Source organism: Peromyscus eremicus, chromosome 4 (assembly GCF_949786415.1).
Source record: "Peromyscus eremicus chromosome 4, PerEre_H2_v1, whole genome shotgun sequence".
Lineage (NCBI taxonomy): Eukaryota > Metazoa > Chordata > Mammalia > Rodentia > Cricetidae > Peromyscus > Peromyscus eremicus.
In genome coordinates this window covers 129611833-129626530 of record NC_081419.1, presented here as the reverse complement: position 1 = coordinate 129626530, position 14698 = coordinate 129611833, and the positions used below count along the sequence as shown (strand labels likewise).

General features: G+C 45.7%; 2 protein-coding genes across 5 annotated transcripts in view; one reads left to right on the top strand and one right to left on the bottom strand.

The window, feature by feature from the left end:
• The first annotated feature begins 5870 nt into the window (after positions 1-5870).
• Positions 5871-6904, top strand: Scand1 (SCAN domain containing 1). The gene is made up of 2 exons (XM_059261761.1): positions 5871-6242; positions 6347-6904. The coding sequence occupies exon 2, from the start codon at positions 6401-6403 to the stop codon at positions 6833-6835; it is 435 nt and encodes a 144-aa protein (XP_059117744.1). The 5' UTR covers positions 5871-6242; positions 6347-6400; the 3' UTR covers positions 6836-6904.
• A 2389-nt stretch (positions 6905-9293) lies between these two features.
• Positions 9294-14698, bottom strand: part of Phf20 (PHD finger protein 20) — a 113489-nt gene continuing 108084 nt past the window's right edge. For all 4 annotated transcript variants that reach the window (XM_059261756.1, XM_059261759.1, XM_059261758.1 and 1 more), the window contains 2 exons: positions 13136-13319; positions 9294-11902 (listed from right to left, as the gene is read on the bottom strand). In XM_059261756.1, coding sequence (XP_059117739.1) covers positions 11760-11902; positions 13136-13319 — 327 coding nt within the window. In that variant the 3' untranslated portion in view covers positions 9294-11759. The remainder of the gene's footprint in view (positions 11903-13135; positions 13320-14698) is intronic.

The following is a 14698-nucleotide window of genomic DNA, read 5'->3' as shown; positions in this document are numbered from 1 at the left end:
GTACTAGGTATCCTTATTGCCCAAACTCAGAAACAAAGTAGCAAATAGATATTTGTAATCTAAATATGGGAAGAATTTTAGCACTCAAAGGTTATCACTAACTGTAACAGTTTCAATCCACCATGGTGGGTCAGCCTGCAGCCCAGAAGCAGCAGGAAGTGCAGGGCAGAACTCAGCAGGCTCTGCCCTCCCTGATCTACTTCATCAACCAGGCCTGCTTTCACAGCACTGCCACCTAAGGATCAAACCTCTAAAACATGAACTGTGGGGGAGTTCCAGATTCAAACTGTAACCAACAAGCTGCTACTGAGAAACTGTACTAAGAGACAATTTCTCTACCCTTTTTTTTTCTAAGACGACAATTTCTCTACCCTTTTTTTTTTGTTGTTGTTGTTTGGATTTTTGAGACAGGGTTTCTCTGCATAGCTTTGGGCTATCCAGGAACTCACTCTGTAGACCAGGCTGGCCTCAAACTCACAGAGATCCACCTGCCTCTGCCTCCCAAGTGCTTGGTTTTAAGGTGTGCATCACCATCACCAGGCATACAATTTCTCTACTGCTTTTGCAACTTTCTATGAATCTATACTTATTTCCAAATAAGAAGTGTTTTCTTGCTGTAGCTTTTTGAGACAAGGTCTCACTATGTAGCTCAGATTGGTCATAAACTCTCAACACCTGGTCCCTCAGCTTCCAGAGTGATGGGATTATAGGTGTGCCCCCACACCCAGTGAGTGATGGGATTGTAGATGTGTCCCCACACCCAGTGAGTGATGGGATTGTAGGTGTGCCCCCATACCCAGTGAGTGATGGGATTGTAGGTGTGCCCCCATACCCAGTGAGTGATGGGATTGTAGGTGTGCCCCCACACCCAGTGAGTGATGGGATTATAGATGTGCCACTACACCCATCAGGTAAAAAGAAAGTTAAAGAAAAAACGGTTTCGAGGCTTCTTTCTCAAAAAGCATGCTCTCTGCTCCAGTTTCATTCTGTTGCTGTGTTAAAACAGTCTGACTAGCTGGGCGGTGGTGGCGCATGCCTTTAATCCAGCATTTGGGAGGCAAAGGCTCTCTGTGATTTCAAGGCCAGCCTGGTCTACATAGCAAGTTCCAAGACAGCCAGGACTGTTATACAAAGAAACCCTGTCTTGGAAAACCAAAAAACAAAACAAAAAACAAACCAACAAAAAAACTACTGTGACCAAAAGCAAGTTGGGGAGGAAAGGGTTGATCTGGTTTACACTTCCAGGTCACAATCCATTATTGAGGGAAGTCAGGGCAAGAATTCAAGGCAGGAACCATGGAGCAATACTGTCTGCTGGTTCAGTCTCTCGTTTGTGCTTAGCTTTTTTTTTTTTTCAAAGTTATTTTTAATTATGTGCATGTGTGTGTGTATCTAGTGTGTATGGACATGGGAGGCACTGGATCCCCCTGGAGCTGGAATTGCAGGTAGCTGTGAGCAATCTGATGTAGGTGCTGGGACTTGAACTTAGGTCCTCTGGAAAACTAGTACCTGTTTGTAACTGCTGAGTCATCTCTTCAACCCCTTAGCTAACTTTCTTATACAGTCCAGAACCACCTGTCCAGGAAATAGGACCACCCATGGTGGGCTAGGCCCTCTTACAGGAAATGGAACCACCCATGGTGGGCTAGGCCCTTTTACATGAAATGAGACCACCCATGGTGGGCTAGGCCATTTTACAGGAAGAAAATGGCACCACCCATGGTCACCCTGTGATGTGAGTTTGAACCATCAGAACAGCCCCTCACAGAAATGCCCTTACACAAACCTGACAAGACACTCAATTAAGACTTCTTTTTCACATAATTGTAGCCTGTGCTGAGATGATAGTTAATGCTAACTAGGACACTAATTCAAACACCTGGAAAGCTCTGGCAAAGCCAGAGAATTATGTTCAAGTTTTCCCTTCACAGAAACAGAATGGAATCCATGCTTGTTTTTTATTTCATCAATCAATATTTATGGAAAGTTTACTGAGATCTAGGGCTTGTGTTGGAAGCTAAGAAATTAATGATTTAAAATCCTTTCCTAAGAAAATCTAAATTATAATAAAAAGGGCTAATATGTTAACCACATTGGCATAGCATTCTAAAAATGTCTTTCTTCACGGAACCACTTACTGGGTGTTTGATAGCCTTCCAGCTTTCTGCCTTTTGGGGTACTGACTTCCCAGTCTGCAAAATAAAATAATATATATAATACTTAATCTGAGCCTCTGGATAGATTCAAAGATACATATAAATTACCTGAAATAATATGAAGTATACACACATTTTCTAGGAAGAGATTTTTTTCCAGACTCTGTGCTGACTAAATCATAAAGGCTTTAGAAATGAATTTATAGCCAGGCCGTGGTGGTGCACGCCTTTAATTACATCACTTGGGAGGTAGAGGTAGGCAGATCTCTGTGAGTTCGAGGCCAGCCTGGTCTACAGAGTGAGTTCTAGGACAGGCTCTAAAAGCTACACAGAGCAACTCGGTCTCGGAAAAAAAAAAAAAAAAAAGAATTTACTATGTTTCAGTTCAATTTTGAATTTCCTCTCCTTTCTAACATTGCATGATTCATATAGACCTCAGAGGTCCCCCACTTCCATCTCTAACAGTCCATGATTCCACTATGGATGGTAACGAGGTAGAGATTTCAATCCTATGATTCCAAGACATCCCTTCCCAGGAGGAAAAGGTCTAAATTCTAAACACAGAACCTGTGCTCTTTGTGACTTACTCTTGCCAACTTCATTTTTCAGCCTTTCTTCAGATCCTACCCACTTCCCCATCTAGCCTGCAACTTGTAAGTTTTCGTTTTCCTCACCATAGGACTTTGTATAGGCAATACCTTCTAGAAAAGTTCTTAGGGAACTACAAAAAAAGATTCTATGGTATTTTTAATATTTTATTCTTTAATAATTTCATACATGCATACAATATATTTTGATAATATTCATTGGATTCCTGCCAATAACTTCTTCCAGATCCACCTCCAATTTTTAAATTGTGTATGTGTGTGTGTGTGTATGTGTGAGAGAGAGAGAGAGAGAGACAGAGACAGAGACAGAGACAGAGTGGGGGAGTTCAGGTACTGGCAGAGGCCAGAGACATTAAATCCCCTAGAACTGAAGTTACAGGTGGCTGTGAGCTACCCTACCTAGGTACTCTTTCTTGGAGCTGGGGTGGGGACAGGGTTTTACCATGTAGCTCTGGCTGGCCTAGAACTCACTATGTAGACCATGCTAGTCTCAAACTCACTGAGCTCTGCCTGCCTGTGAAGTCCTGGGATTAAAGGACTGTATTACCATACCAGCCACAACATGCATTCTTTTTTCTTTTTCAAGACAGAGTTTCTCTGTGCAGTTCTGGCTGTCCTGGAACTCACTCCTTAGACCAGGTTGGCCTTGAACTCAGAGATCTGTCTACCTCTGCTTCCTGAATGCTGGGATCACAGGTGTGCACAGCATTCACTCTTAGCCAGCCATCTCTCTAGCTCCAGGGAACATGTCATAGGGGGCCTCTGTCCCTTTCTGGGGTTCAGCTCCTTTTCTGGAAATTGGAGGTACAAACCTTATTAGTGAGTACACTGTCAAGTAGAAGGTACTATCTGCCAGAAATTGCCAGAGATCACACTTTTGCTAGCATCATCTCTGAATTTTCACAGAAACTTCTATGAGGTTAGTTCTCTTACATCTTGATTTTTTATTTTATAGATAAGAAAACTGTAGTTCAGAGGCTGTAGGCAAGGGACCTAATGAAAATGTGTCTCTGTGTGTGCATGATGCACTCATGTGAGTGGACAGGTATGTGAGAAGGCTGGAGGAGGGTATCTTACTCTATTGCTCTCCTTATTGCCTCGAGATAGGGCCTCAAATTGAACTTAGAAGCACTTAGGTTTTGGCTAGGCTGGCAAACCAGCTCTCAAGATCCACCTGCCTCTAGCCCCCAACACTAGGGTTATAGGCAAGCTCAGTCATGCCTGGTTTTTTTCACATGGGTGTTGAATTCAGGTACTCATGCTTTCGAAGCAAGCACCCTTACCAAATGAGTCATCTCCCTAGTTCTGAAAACCCCTTTTAAACCCTTGTTTTTCCAGGGCTTTATTCATTCCTCCCAACAACTGGGGGGGGGGTAGGTATTTTTACTGCTAGGGGTGCTAAAGCAAAGAATCCTTGCAAAGAGGATGCCACCAGACAGCCGGACTCCAACACTCTAGACAGCAGCTATTCAACAAAAATATACCACAAACTGTATGTGTAATTTCAATTTTCATAGCAGCTGTATTTCAAAAGTAAAAAGACATAGGTAAAATTAAATATAATAACATAGTTTATTTCACCCAATATATACAAAATAATACAACATGTGTTCCAACATGCAATAAATATAAAACCTTATTCTTTTTTTTCACTTTAGAACATTGCTGTCTTCAATTTCATACACATATATAATGTATGATGATTACATTCCACCTTAGTTTTTTAAATGAACATAATATTTGCAATTGTAACCATATTTAAGTTCACAATTCAGTGGCATGAATTACATTCAAGATATTAATTACACTCATGATATTCATTAATTACACTCATGATATTAATTACATTTGTGGTATTCATTGATTACATTTGCAGTATTCATTCAATAACTATATTTATGATATTAATTACATTAATTGTATTGATTTATTACATTCATGATATTATGTACTGATACTACTGTCCATTTGTGGGGCTTTTTCATTACACAAAACAGAGATTCTGTACTTAGTAAATCATTGCTCTATATTTTTTTCTTCTCCATCTTGAGATAACATCTAATCTTTCTGTCTATGAATTTGTATATCCTATATATTTTATGTAATACAATTCTATAGTATTTGTCCTTTTTTTAATGTAAAAACATTTTATGTACAACTGCAGGAGAAATAATACACAGATAGCTTGAACATAAAAACAGGTTATCGGGCTGGAGAGATGGCTCAGAGGTTAAGAGCACTGTTTGTTCTTCCGAAGGTCCTGAGTTCGATTCCCAGCAACCACATGGTGGCTCACAGCCATCTGTAATGAGATCTGGCACCCTCTTCTGGCCTGCAGGGATATGTGCAGACAGAACACTGTATACATAATAAATAAATAAATCTTTAAAAAAAAAAAAAAAAAAAAAAAAAAAAAAAAAACAGGTTATAATTCAAAAGCCCAGGGTGAAGCCTTCTTCTTTTCCTATACAGATGCACGAGTATTCTACACTATAATACATCTTAACTCGGAGTATTTACATGGACGCCGTAATTACAGTTCACTTACTAATCCTAAAATAAAAAAAAGCAGTACCCACAGAACCACCCGTCTCTTGGTTTTCGAGGACAAGCAAAAATAATGACAAAGAACCCTCGAGCATTTGCTTTGTGCCAGGAAACATCTTAAGAATCTTGCCCAAGTGTTTTGTCAACCTCAAAATAAGGTGAGTTCTATTGCACTCAAGCAGGTGAGAGGTTGTGCGTGTGTGTACTTGCAGAGTCTCAGCCCAGGGATGGACTCTAAATCTAAGATCACAGGTTTGAGAGGTCTTTCTTTTTCTTTTTTTGGTTTTTCGAGACAGGGTTTCTCTGTGTAGCCCTGGCTGTCCTGGAACACTCTTATGTACACCAGGCTGGCCTCGAACTCACAGAGATCCTCCTGCCTCTGCCTCCTGAGAGCTGGGACCACGCCCAGCTGAGCGGTCTTTCTTAAAGGAGTCGGAGGCCCTGTCCCGCTGTCCCACCCGGGTCATCCACCAAGCTCCGACAAGCCCCTGGCCAGCTCTCAGTCTCATTTACCCAGGACTGTCAACGCTACCCCCTGATCCTGGTGCAGCATCTGATCTAGCAGGCGCAGGTCACCTGCAAGCTAAGGCGGCTCGGGGTCGTCGCCCGTATCCCATCGCCGTCCTCCTCTCCTTCCTCTTCCCACTCCCATTTGGAATACACTTCCGACTCGGATTGCGACTCCGATTCCGACTCCAGGTCCGTCGTCTCCTCCTCCTTCTCTGCCTTCCTCTCGTGGTGCTCGAGGTGCTCCTCCGAGCCGCTATCCGAGCTCTCCGAAGAGCTGACTTCTGGGTACCACAAGGTCTTCCGCCGGTCAAACTTCACGAAACTGCTGGTGGGCGCGGCTTCCGGGCTCAGGCGCTTCAGGCTGCTCTTGAAGCTCGCGTAGTCGTCCATTTCCGGCCGCCGCGGAGCTCCGCAGGTGGAGGTAAGCTCGGCTCGCCCTCGCCCTCTCCGGAGCCCGCGTCCCGCTGGGGCAGCGCTGGCTCTGCTCTTCAGCCCATCCCTCTTTCCACCCCCGTCTCCACGCAGACGCAGAACCAGCTCGTAGCTGCGGGACAAAGGGTGACGCCGAGAGCCGTAGTCATGGCGGCGCCGGAGCCCAGCCTGGCCGCCCGGAGCCCCGCGGCGCCGCCGCCCGAGCAGCAGGAAGGAGCCGGCGACTGTGCGGACCCCGGGCCCGACTCCGTGAGCTCCGCGGCCCCGGAGCTCCCCGGCTCGGCCGCCGCAGCTTTGGACGCGGCGCTGCAGGCTGAAGCCGCCCCGCGGCCTGGCGTCTCTCGGCCCGGCCCCGAGACGTTTCGCCAGCGTTTCCGGCAGTTCCGCTACCAGGACGCGGCGGGTCCTCGGGAAGCCTTCCGGCAGCTGCGGGAGCTGTCCCGCCAGTGGCTGCGGCCCGACATCCGCACCAAGGAGCAGATCGTGGAGATGCTGGTGCAGGAGCAGCTGCAGGCCATCCTGCCCGAGGCGGCCCGGGCCCGGCGGCTGCGGCGCCGCGCGGACGTGCGCATCACTGGCTGAGCGGCGGAACTGGGGGGCTCCTTGGACTGATACCCTACCCCGAGTTAATGAAAAGTTGAATTTTGACAACTCCTGTGGTCTGGTGTGTCTTTCGTTCGTCATTTATTTATTGGGCTTATTTCCCGAGCTTGTTCCCCACCTTTCCAGTTGATAGAGGATTCTGGGATCGTATAAGAGTAAAGCTTTTATTTTCTACTCCTAGACCACTGGGGATGCGCAGGACTTTGCCCTTAAGGAGGGAAATTTCTTCCTTCTCACCCTGTTGACTAGCTCTAGGCCATCCCTCTACCTCATCGGTAGTTTCTCTGAACCGATCTGAGTTTTGTCTTGCAAAAGGCCATGTTGATGACGGTTGCAGTCGTCTAGTGTCCACACTACCCCTCTAGTATCCGAGCTTGAGCCGTAAAATAAGTGGCCCTATTAAATGCTCAGCTCAGAGTCGTGGTTCATGCTTTTAATCTCAGCACATGGGGGAGTGGGGGCGCTTGGGGCTGGGGCCAGCCTGGTCTACGTTAGTGAATTCCAACCAGGGTTATGTAGAGAGACCCTCAACCAAAAAAAAAACTGGTCAAGCAACAGAACTGGTGTTATCAAGGAAAAATTAAATGAATCTTACAGTTTCACTTTCTGTTCCGTGGCTTGAAGATCAGTAATTGCACTCCACACAGTAGACAGTACATTGTCTTCCCAGTAATTTTGCTGGAGATAACTTCTGCTGTGTGGCTTCTAATAGTTAACCTGGATTACTATTAAGGGAACTAGATGTTTGTGGGAAGGTTTTTTTTTTTTTTTCTTTTTCTTCAGTTGAACTTTTTCTTGAGTTGATTTATACCATTTCCACTTTTGTCCCCTCCAACCCCTCCATGCCCTCACTCCCCCTACTATTCATGACTTCTAACACTGTTACATAAAACAAATGAAAAGGCTTGGCACCTGCCTCCCCCCTTAACCTTTTGGTCAGGGTGGTACTGGCTTTGCACGTGCGGGTGTGTGCCACTAGAGAGGTGTTTTGTCTAAAGCTGTAATACAGGGTTCATGACCTTCAAGGTTGAAAGCAGACCAGTGGCCATGACCAGAGTGTATACCATGAAAAGAGGGAGAGCTGACATCTCCAGTTCCTCAATACTTCTGCCTATTCCTCTCCTTTATTAGCTTCTCTTGAATTAGCTTCCTGGAATGAGGCACACTTGTGAGCAAAGCTCCCTTGTCTTTACAATGAACAAACAAAAACCTTTTTCAGTCCCTAATGCTCCACTGCACAATGGTTTTTCATGGAATGAGCTTGTAATGTGTTGAGCAACATTACTTGAAGTCCTCATTTTAACGTATTCAGGGGGCTCCTGTTTTGAATACCTTCCTCTAGTCCTCAACTCTACCAAAGGAAAGAATTTCTCAAGGAATGGGAACAACCAGTTTTCCTTGAGGCTTCCATTGTGTGTGTGTATAGGAAGCTTGGGTTTGTTCCGGAGCAGTGGATGAATCTCAGTGTAGGGAAGGCAGGGCCCCGTGCATTGCTTCCAGCAACCAAAACTAGTAAGTCTGCAGCTTCCACTACAATGCATGAGCCAGACTTCGGTAGAAGCTGGTGTGAGCATCTAGCTTTGGATGGTTTGAAAGCATTTTGTTATGTTTTCATGGAGTTGCTTGACAGAGTTTGCATCTGTCTGTTTTCCTGTATGAGACTGTCATAGAAGAGCAGGCGTGCTATAAAAGGCAGTGATTTTATATATATATATATTGTGTGTGTGTGTGTGTGTGTGTGTATATATATTGGTGGGGGAGCAGGGAAAGGTAGCTGTCTGGTCCCTGGGACTCCGGTGGGTAGGGCCTAGGGGCTAGAGACCTGATCGGCTGGTCCGGAGATGGGGGCTTAGCTGTTCCCAGTCTGTGTAGGGTAGGCTTATGATTCTGGTGATCTGGTTCGGTGGCTGGGCGGCGCCTTTTGTGTTCTCAGGTCCCGTTTTGCTCATTTGTCAACTCCTCAGCTGATCTTGTTTCCTCAGACTGCAGACTGTAGGATTCGGAATCCTCTCCCAAATGGATCTCAGCTGAGCAGGTTGTTTAGTAGGGCAATCTCACCAACACCTCCAAGTTGTTGGGTTTCGCAGGATCGGCAGCTGGGCCCTGATTATACACATTTTAAAAGCAGGGTAAAGCATTTGATTCTTGCTGGTGGGTTATGGTGGTGCACTCAGGAGACTAAGGCAGGTTGACTGCAAGTATGAAGCCCAACTTTGGGTTAGATGACAAGCTCAAGGCCAGCCTGGACTACATAGCAAGACTGTCTAAAAAATAACTCGGTATGGTGGCACAAGACTTTAATCCTAGCACTTGAGGCAGAAGCAGGGGATTTCTGGGAGTTCTAAGCCAGTCGGCTATATAATGAGACCTTGCCTCCAAACTAAACAAACAAAACTCACAACCTTTTATACTCCAGTAACATGTGACTGACACATAGTAACAAGAACCTGTTTTATTTTTTCCAGACACAGAGGTTTGCATGTTTTGCAAATATTGCTTGAGAGCAACACTCCTATGTACAGTGACTTCTAACAGCTCGTAAACACAGATACGTATCCACAGTGCAATTGGCTCAGCCAGGATCCACCTTGCATACATACTTAAACAAATGACTGATCAATGGCGACTTTCTATAGGTGGACAGTTTTCTCAACAGACAGAATGTAGCGCATGTCTCTCTAAACGGTATCTGCATTGTTTTCTCCACCTCAGGGGTTAATTCATTGTGACCCAGGAACTGGGAGTGGAGCCCCTCAACATGGCTTTAAGTTAGAGAAGAACTGAGGTTATCAGAACATGGGGAGTCTGCTTTGCTTCCCTAAGAACAAAAGTCACAATGAAACCAGATCACTTCCTTCACAATACCTAAATGATGAAGCCAGCAATGACCACCTGGCAAAATTAGGATCAGTTTCTGCTTCCATCTTTGAACAAGACACAAAATTGACTGCTTTCAAAGTTACAGCTTCCCCAGATGTGACACTCAAGAGCAGTTACATAAAAGAAAGAAAAACTTTAATTTAAAAACCTTTATTACATTTGTTTATTGTGTGTTTGTGTGTCAGAGGACAACTTCAAGGTGTCAATTCTCTACTCTGTGGGTCCTGGGGTTGAACTCAGGTCAGCAGGCACCTTTACCAACTGAGCCATCTCTCTGGCCCTCAAATCAGTATCAATGTAACAATCATCATACCTCACACAGATGTAGCAATAGACAATTATCTTGGTTTTCCCCCTTTCATCATCCAGTTCTCAAGATGCAGCTATCTGATAAATTACCCAGAACACCAATGTTATACGGACTCCTGGAGCATTTCTTCCCAAACAGAAACATGTTAGCAGTGGGTAGCAGCCTTTTGTAAGGAACTGTGTGGGCTTCAGTATGTGTCATACTCCCTAAGCTACGTTAGGTCAACTCATGCTTGTCCTGCAGCTCATGTTATAGCAGATGGTGAACAAATCACTAGACTGGGCATTCATTCCCTGAAACTTCTCTGTACACAGGCCTGAATTCATGGCCACAATGACCTGTTCTGCCTGAACCTTAACCATTCCCAAGGGAGCTGGAGATGCTGCTGTTGCTAGCTACTCACACTGGCTCCTTGATGTTTACACAGTAAATATTTGCCGCCTAAAACATTACAGACTCCAAAACTCATGATGAACCTGTGGGTGCTGATGGATAAATGTACTTTGATATTTGCCTTTAGTGATGCAAAACCTGGTAAAATGAAGTTCTCAAAGCTTGGAGCCTTTTAAACTTTGCCTAGTAAGGTAAAACAAAACAATACAGCAATTACACATGGAAACAGAACCTGTGAAGTAACACAAATATTCTCTCCGAAGGTACAAACAGGTTGTACCTGGGCCTTAAGCAGCAGCATCACCTTGATCTCACAAGTAATACGAAGAGTTAATTGGAAGTGTTAAAGTGCATCAGCAACCCTGAAGACGCCAGTTCCCACACTAGCCTCCAGAAGAGGAAAGCGACACACAGACTCAAGTTGCTGATGACGACACAGAATAAGGTAATTCCCATGTTCTTTGTAACAAATACAGTCAAAGTCCAAAATCTTGGGAAACTTTTTTTTTTCAACTTTAAATAGAAGCGGGAAGTTGTTGAAATTAATAAGTGGGTAGAAAATGCTGTCCTTTGGGTTCCAGACCCTGCCTGCTTCCTTCTGGAATTCCTTGTAGATTTTCATTACAGCAAGAGTCTATTCCCCTTCAGCAGTTTCGGCTTGGCTGCCAAAGCCATGGCCCAGATGACTCCGGGGTAAAAAAACACAACACCTTATCCCCCGTACCGTGAAATCATGCAAGAGATGTGGCGGAAAATGAAGTCCTGGAAGCAGTGCCGTCAAGGCCCCTGCTCCTCCTCCAAACTGCACGGCCCAGTGAAGTCCCAACATTCCAGTGAAGCTGAAAGATGGAAATGGTGCCTGCTGCCCATGTACCATGCCAGGCAGAGAAACCAGAGGGGTTGGCACATGCCTCAACCTGACCCGAAAGTCAATTAAATAAACTGCAAGTTGAATTTACAACTGTTTCCGACTAGATTTTTTTTTTTTTTTTTTTTTTTTTTTTTGGCTCTCATCCCATTTATCACCAGTGGCACGATTCCAAGTGAGGATGTGCAAAGAGTCGCTTTGTTCAACAATGTGCACAGAAGGGGGCTCTGGCGATGCGCTGCCTTCATGGTCGGCTTCTAGAGCAAGAGTGCCCTGTCCTCCAGCAGCCAAAATGGTCTCTTTGTCCCAGTGTCCATCACACTCCTGGCCAAATCCCTGAAGTCAGTCAGTGTCCCGTGCATTCAGCATGCTAAGTTTATTTACTTAAATACGTGAAGCTCCCCCCGGCAGACATGCCAGGACTGTGCTCCAATTGTCTTGGGTGCCCAATTTCATGTCGAGCAGCAGAGGGCAATCTGCTGCACCTTGCCCAGGTCAGTCAGCAGCTGCTTGATGCAATGCTTGAGCTGTGGAAGCCTGGCCAGTGGCTCTGGGGGCTCCAGTTCCCCAGTGTAGTCCAGCCAGCTCTCCAGTACTGCAGGGACAAGAGAGAGAAGATCCAGTGAGTACTTAGAACTTGACCTACAAAAACTTCAACACAAGGACACAAGGCCATTTCAACCTAGGCTGCCTCAATATTAGCACCCCACAAAGCATCGCTCCAGGGCACAAGGCTCTAATGTTAAAGGTTTGCAGTGAGCTATCCCCTATAAGCTTGCATGTTGAATGCGTGGTCCCCAGCTGGTGATGCTGTCTGGGCAGAAAGTAGGTCACTAGGGGTGTGTCTTTGACAATTATGCCTGGGTCCCTTCCTCTCTCAATCCAGTCTGCCAAGAAACAGACAGGTGCCTCTACGACATGCTCTCACTGCCGTGACTCTCTGAAATGGTAAGCTACTTAAGCAAATTTTCCTTCAAGTCGTTTATGTCTGGTGTTTGGTTACAGCAGCGACAATACAAATGCTTCAAGCCCTAGTTAGTGGTCGAAGGAATGATCTATGTCTGTGTTCCCCAATACAGTGGCCTCCAGCCAAATCAGATACAGCTGCTGAGCTCTGAAAGCGGGCAGTGCAACTACAGAACGCATCTGACTTGTATTCACTTTTAATGTGGTACCTAGGCACACAATGTTAGCTGCTGTTGTGCCACAGCAGAGCCTAGAAGGTTCTGAAGACCAACCGAAGTCATTACCAGTCTTTCTAAAGCTCTCCCATGTAAATAGGGCAGGCTGGGCTGCTAGAAAAATGAAGGAAGAGTCTATAAGGACTTTAAGGTGGTTGTTTTTTTTAATCACTGTCAATTCTGATTTGCCTCAGATTAACACGTGATATATAATTAACACAAAATATAGTTATTTTTTCCTTTAAGAAGTAAGTGTAAGCTTGGTGTGGTAGGGACAGCTCTAATTCTAGCAATCAGGAGGCAGAGACAAGACAAGCCTCGCCCACTTGGAGAGACCCTGTCTCAAAAACTAATCTGGCCAGGCAGTGGTGGTGGGCACACACCTTTAATCCCAACACTCAGGAGGCAGAGGCAGGTGGATCTCTGTGAGTTCAAGGCCAGCCTGGGCTACAGAGGGAGTTCCAGAACAGCCAGAGCTACACAGAGAACCCTGTCTCGAAAAATAAACAACAGTTAGGCTTGTCCTCACTGAGGGAGAACTAAGTGAAATGAGGCAAGAAGAGAGTTGTCCCTGCACGGCCAGGCTGTGGGCTTCAGAAGGCAACACAGGAGGGGGCTCACGGGTGATGCCAAGAAAGGAACCCTACCATCCAGCTCCTTCTCAATCGAGTCCATCCGATGCGTCACTTCATCCTGAAGAGACTCCACATGCGTCAGCAGGTTGAAGTGCCACTGGTGCTGTGAGCTCACTAGCCCTTCTCCGCCTCTGTCCAGCAGCTTCCGAGCAGGGGCTTCTTCTGGCAGGACCTTCTTGGCAATGTATTCCTTCACCTGGGCATGCAATGATGTGTCAATCACTGATCAGAGCCAGCCAGCTCTTTCTCCAATGGGCCAGCGTTTACAGCCCTGGCCTGGGAAAAAGCACTGCTTGCCTGAATGCCCTCCATCCCCATCTACTGCTGCCCATGTGGTGCCCACTGCATCAAAATACCATTGCCTCAGAACTGCACCCACGGGCTCAGAAGGCCCTGCAGATGCTTCCTCTGGCTTCCCCAGTGCCTCAGCCTGAAGCAGGCCTCTCAGAACCTTGAGGGCTGCCCAGAGCAGGACTAGTGTAGAGGAAGGTTAGGGTATTAAAGTTATGTTTAGTGAGTTCTGGCTGTCTCTTGGTGAACATGTGGCCCTGATGTTATTCCCCCTATCAGCAACATGGATGTGGTATTCTAAAGTTTCATGAAAGTGAAAATATGGGGCCAGTATATAGTCAGCTCACCAGGGGGTTGCCTTGATGAGTATAAGATCTTCCAGATTTCACATGTGTTTCCTTTAGAAATCTGCTTAATCCACAAGACTGCTAGCCTTTTACTGCACAGTTTGGGATCTCAACCTTTTATTCCTTTGGGATAACAATTCAAGGTAACATTTAGGGCTTTCTGTGTACAAAGCAATGTCCTGAAAGCTTCCATGGGTCTGATGAGGAAAGCCAGAATCAAAGTGGCTAAACGTAGGTCTGGAAATGATCTGCCACAAAAAGGCTATCCTTACCACCTTGGCCAGATTTACTTAGACATTAGCAAGTGTACAGGCTGAAGGTGCAATCCCCACTCTGGAAGCATGGTGGGGATGGTCACTCCCTCTTAGCAATACACAGCAATGCAGTCATGCTGCCGATGCCAATACACAGGTTAAAGTCTGGGAACGTGAGGATGACCAGGCAAAGATCTGAGCCCACACAAGGCCTCACGCACAGAAGACAGGTACTGGGAGACTCACGAAGAATTAGAGGGAGACACTGGCACGACACTGGGGGCTCAGAACAGAGTGACTTAAAAATAACAAAATTGAATAACAAACAAAAGGCTGGCTCGTGGGAAAAATGCTCAAAGTAGCAAATACTTGAATGAGATTAACCCTTCTTATGACAGGGCTAGAAACAACAACATGCAGTCTTGTTGTTTAACAAGACTTTAACAATGTGCTTGGCCGGGCGGTGGTGGCGCACGCCTTTAATCCCAGCACTTGGGAGGCAGAGGCAGGTGGATCTCTGTGAGTTCGAGGCCAGCCTGGGCTACCAAGTGAGTTCCAGGAAAGGCGCAAAGCTACACAGAGAAACCCTGTCTTGAAAAACCAAAAAAAAAAAAACAAAAACAAAAACAAAACAATGTGCGTGCCCATGCTCATGCTAATAATCAGCACCCAGGAGCAATTAT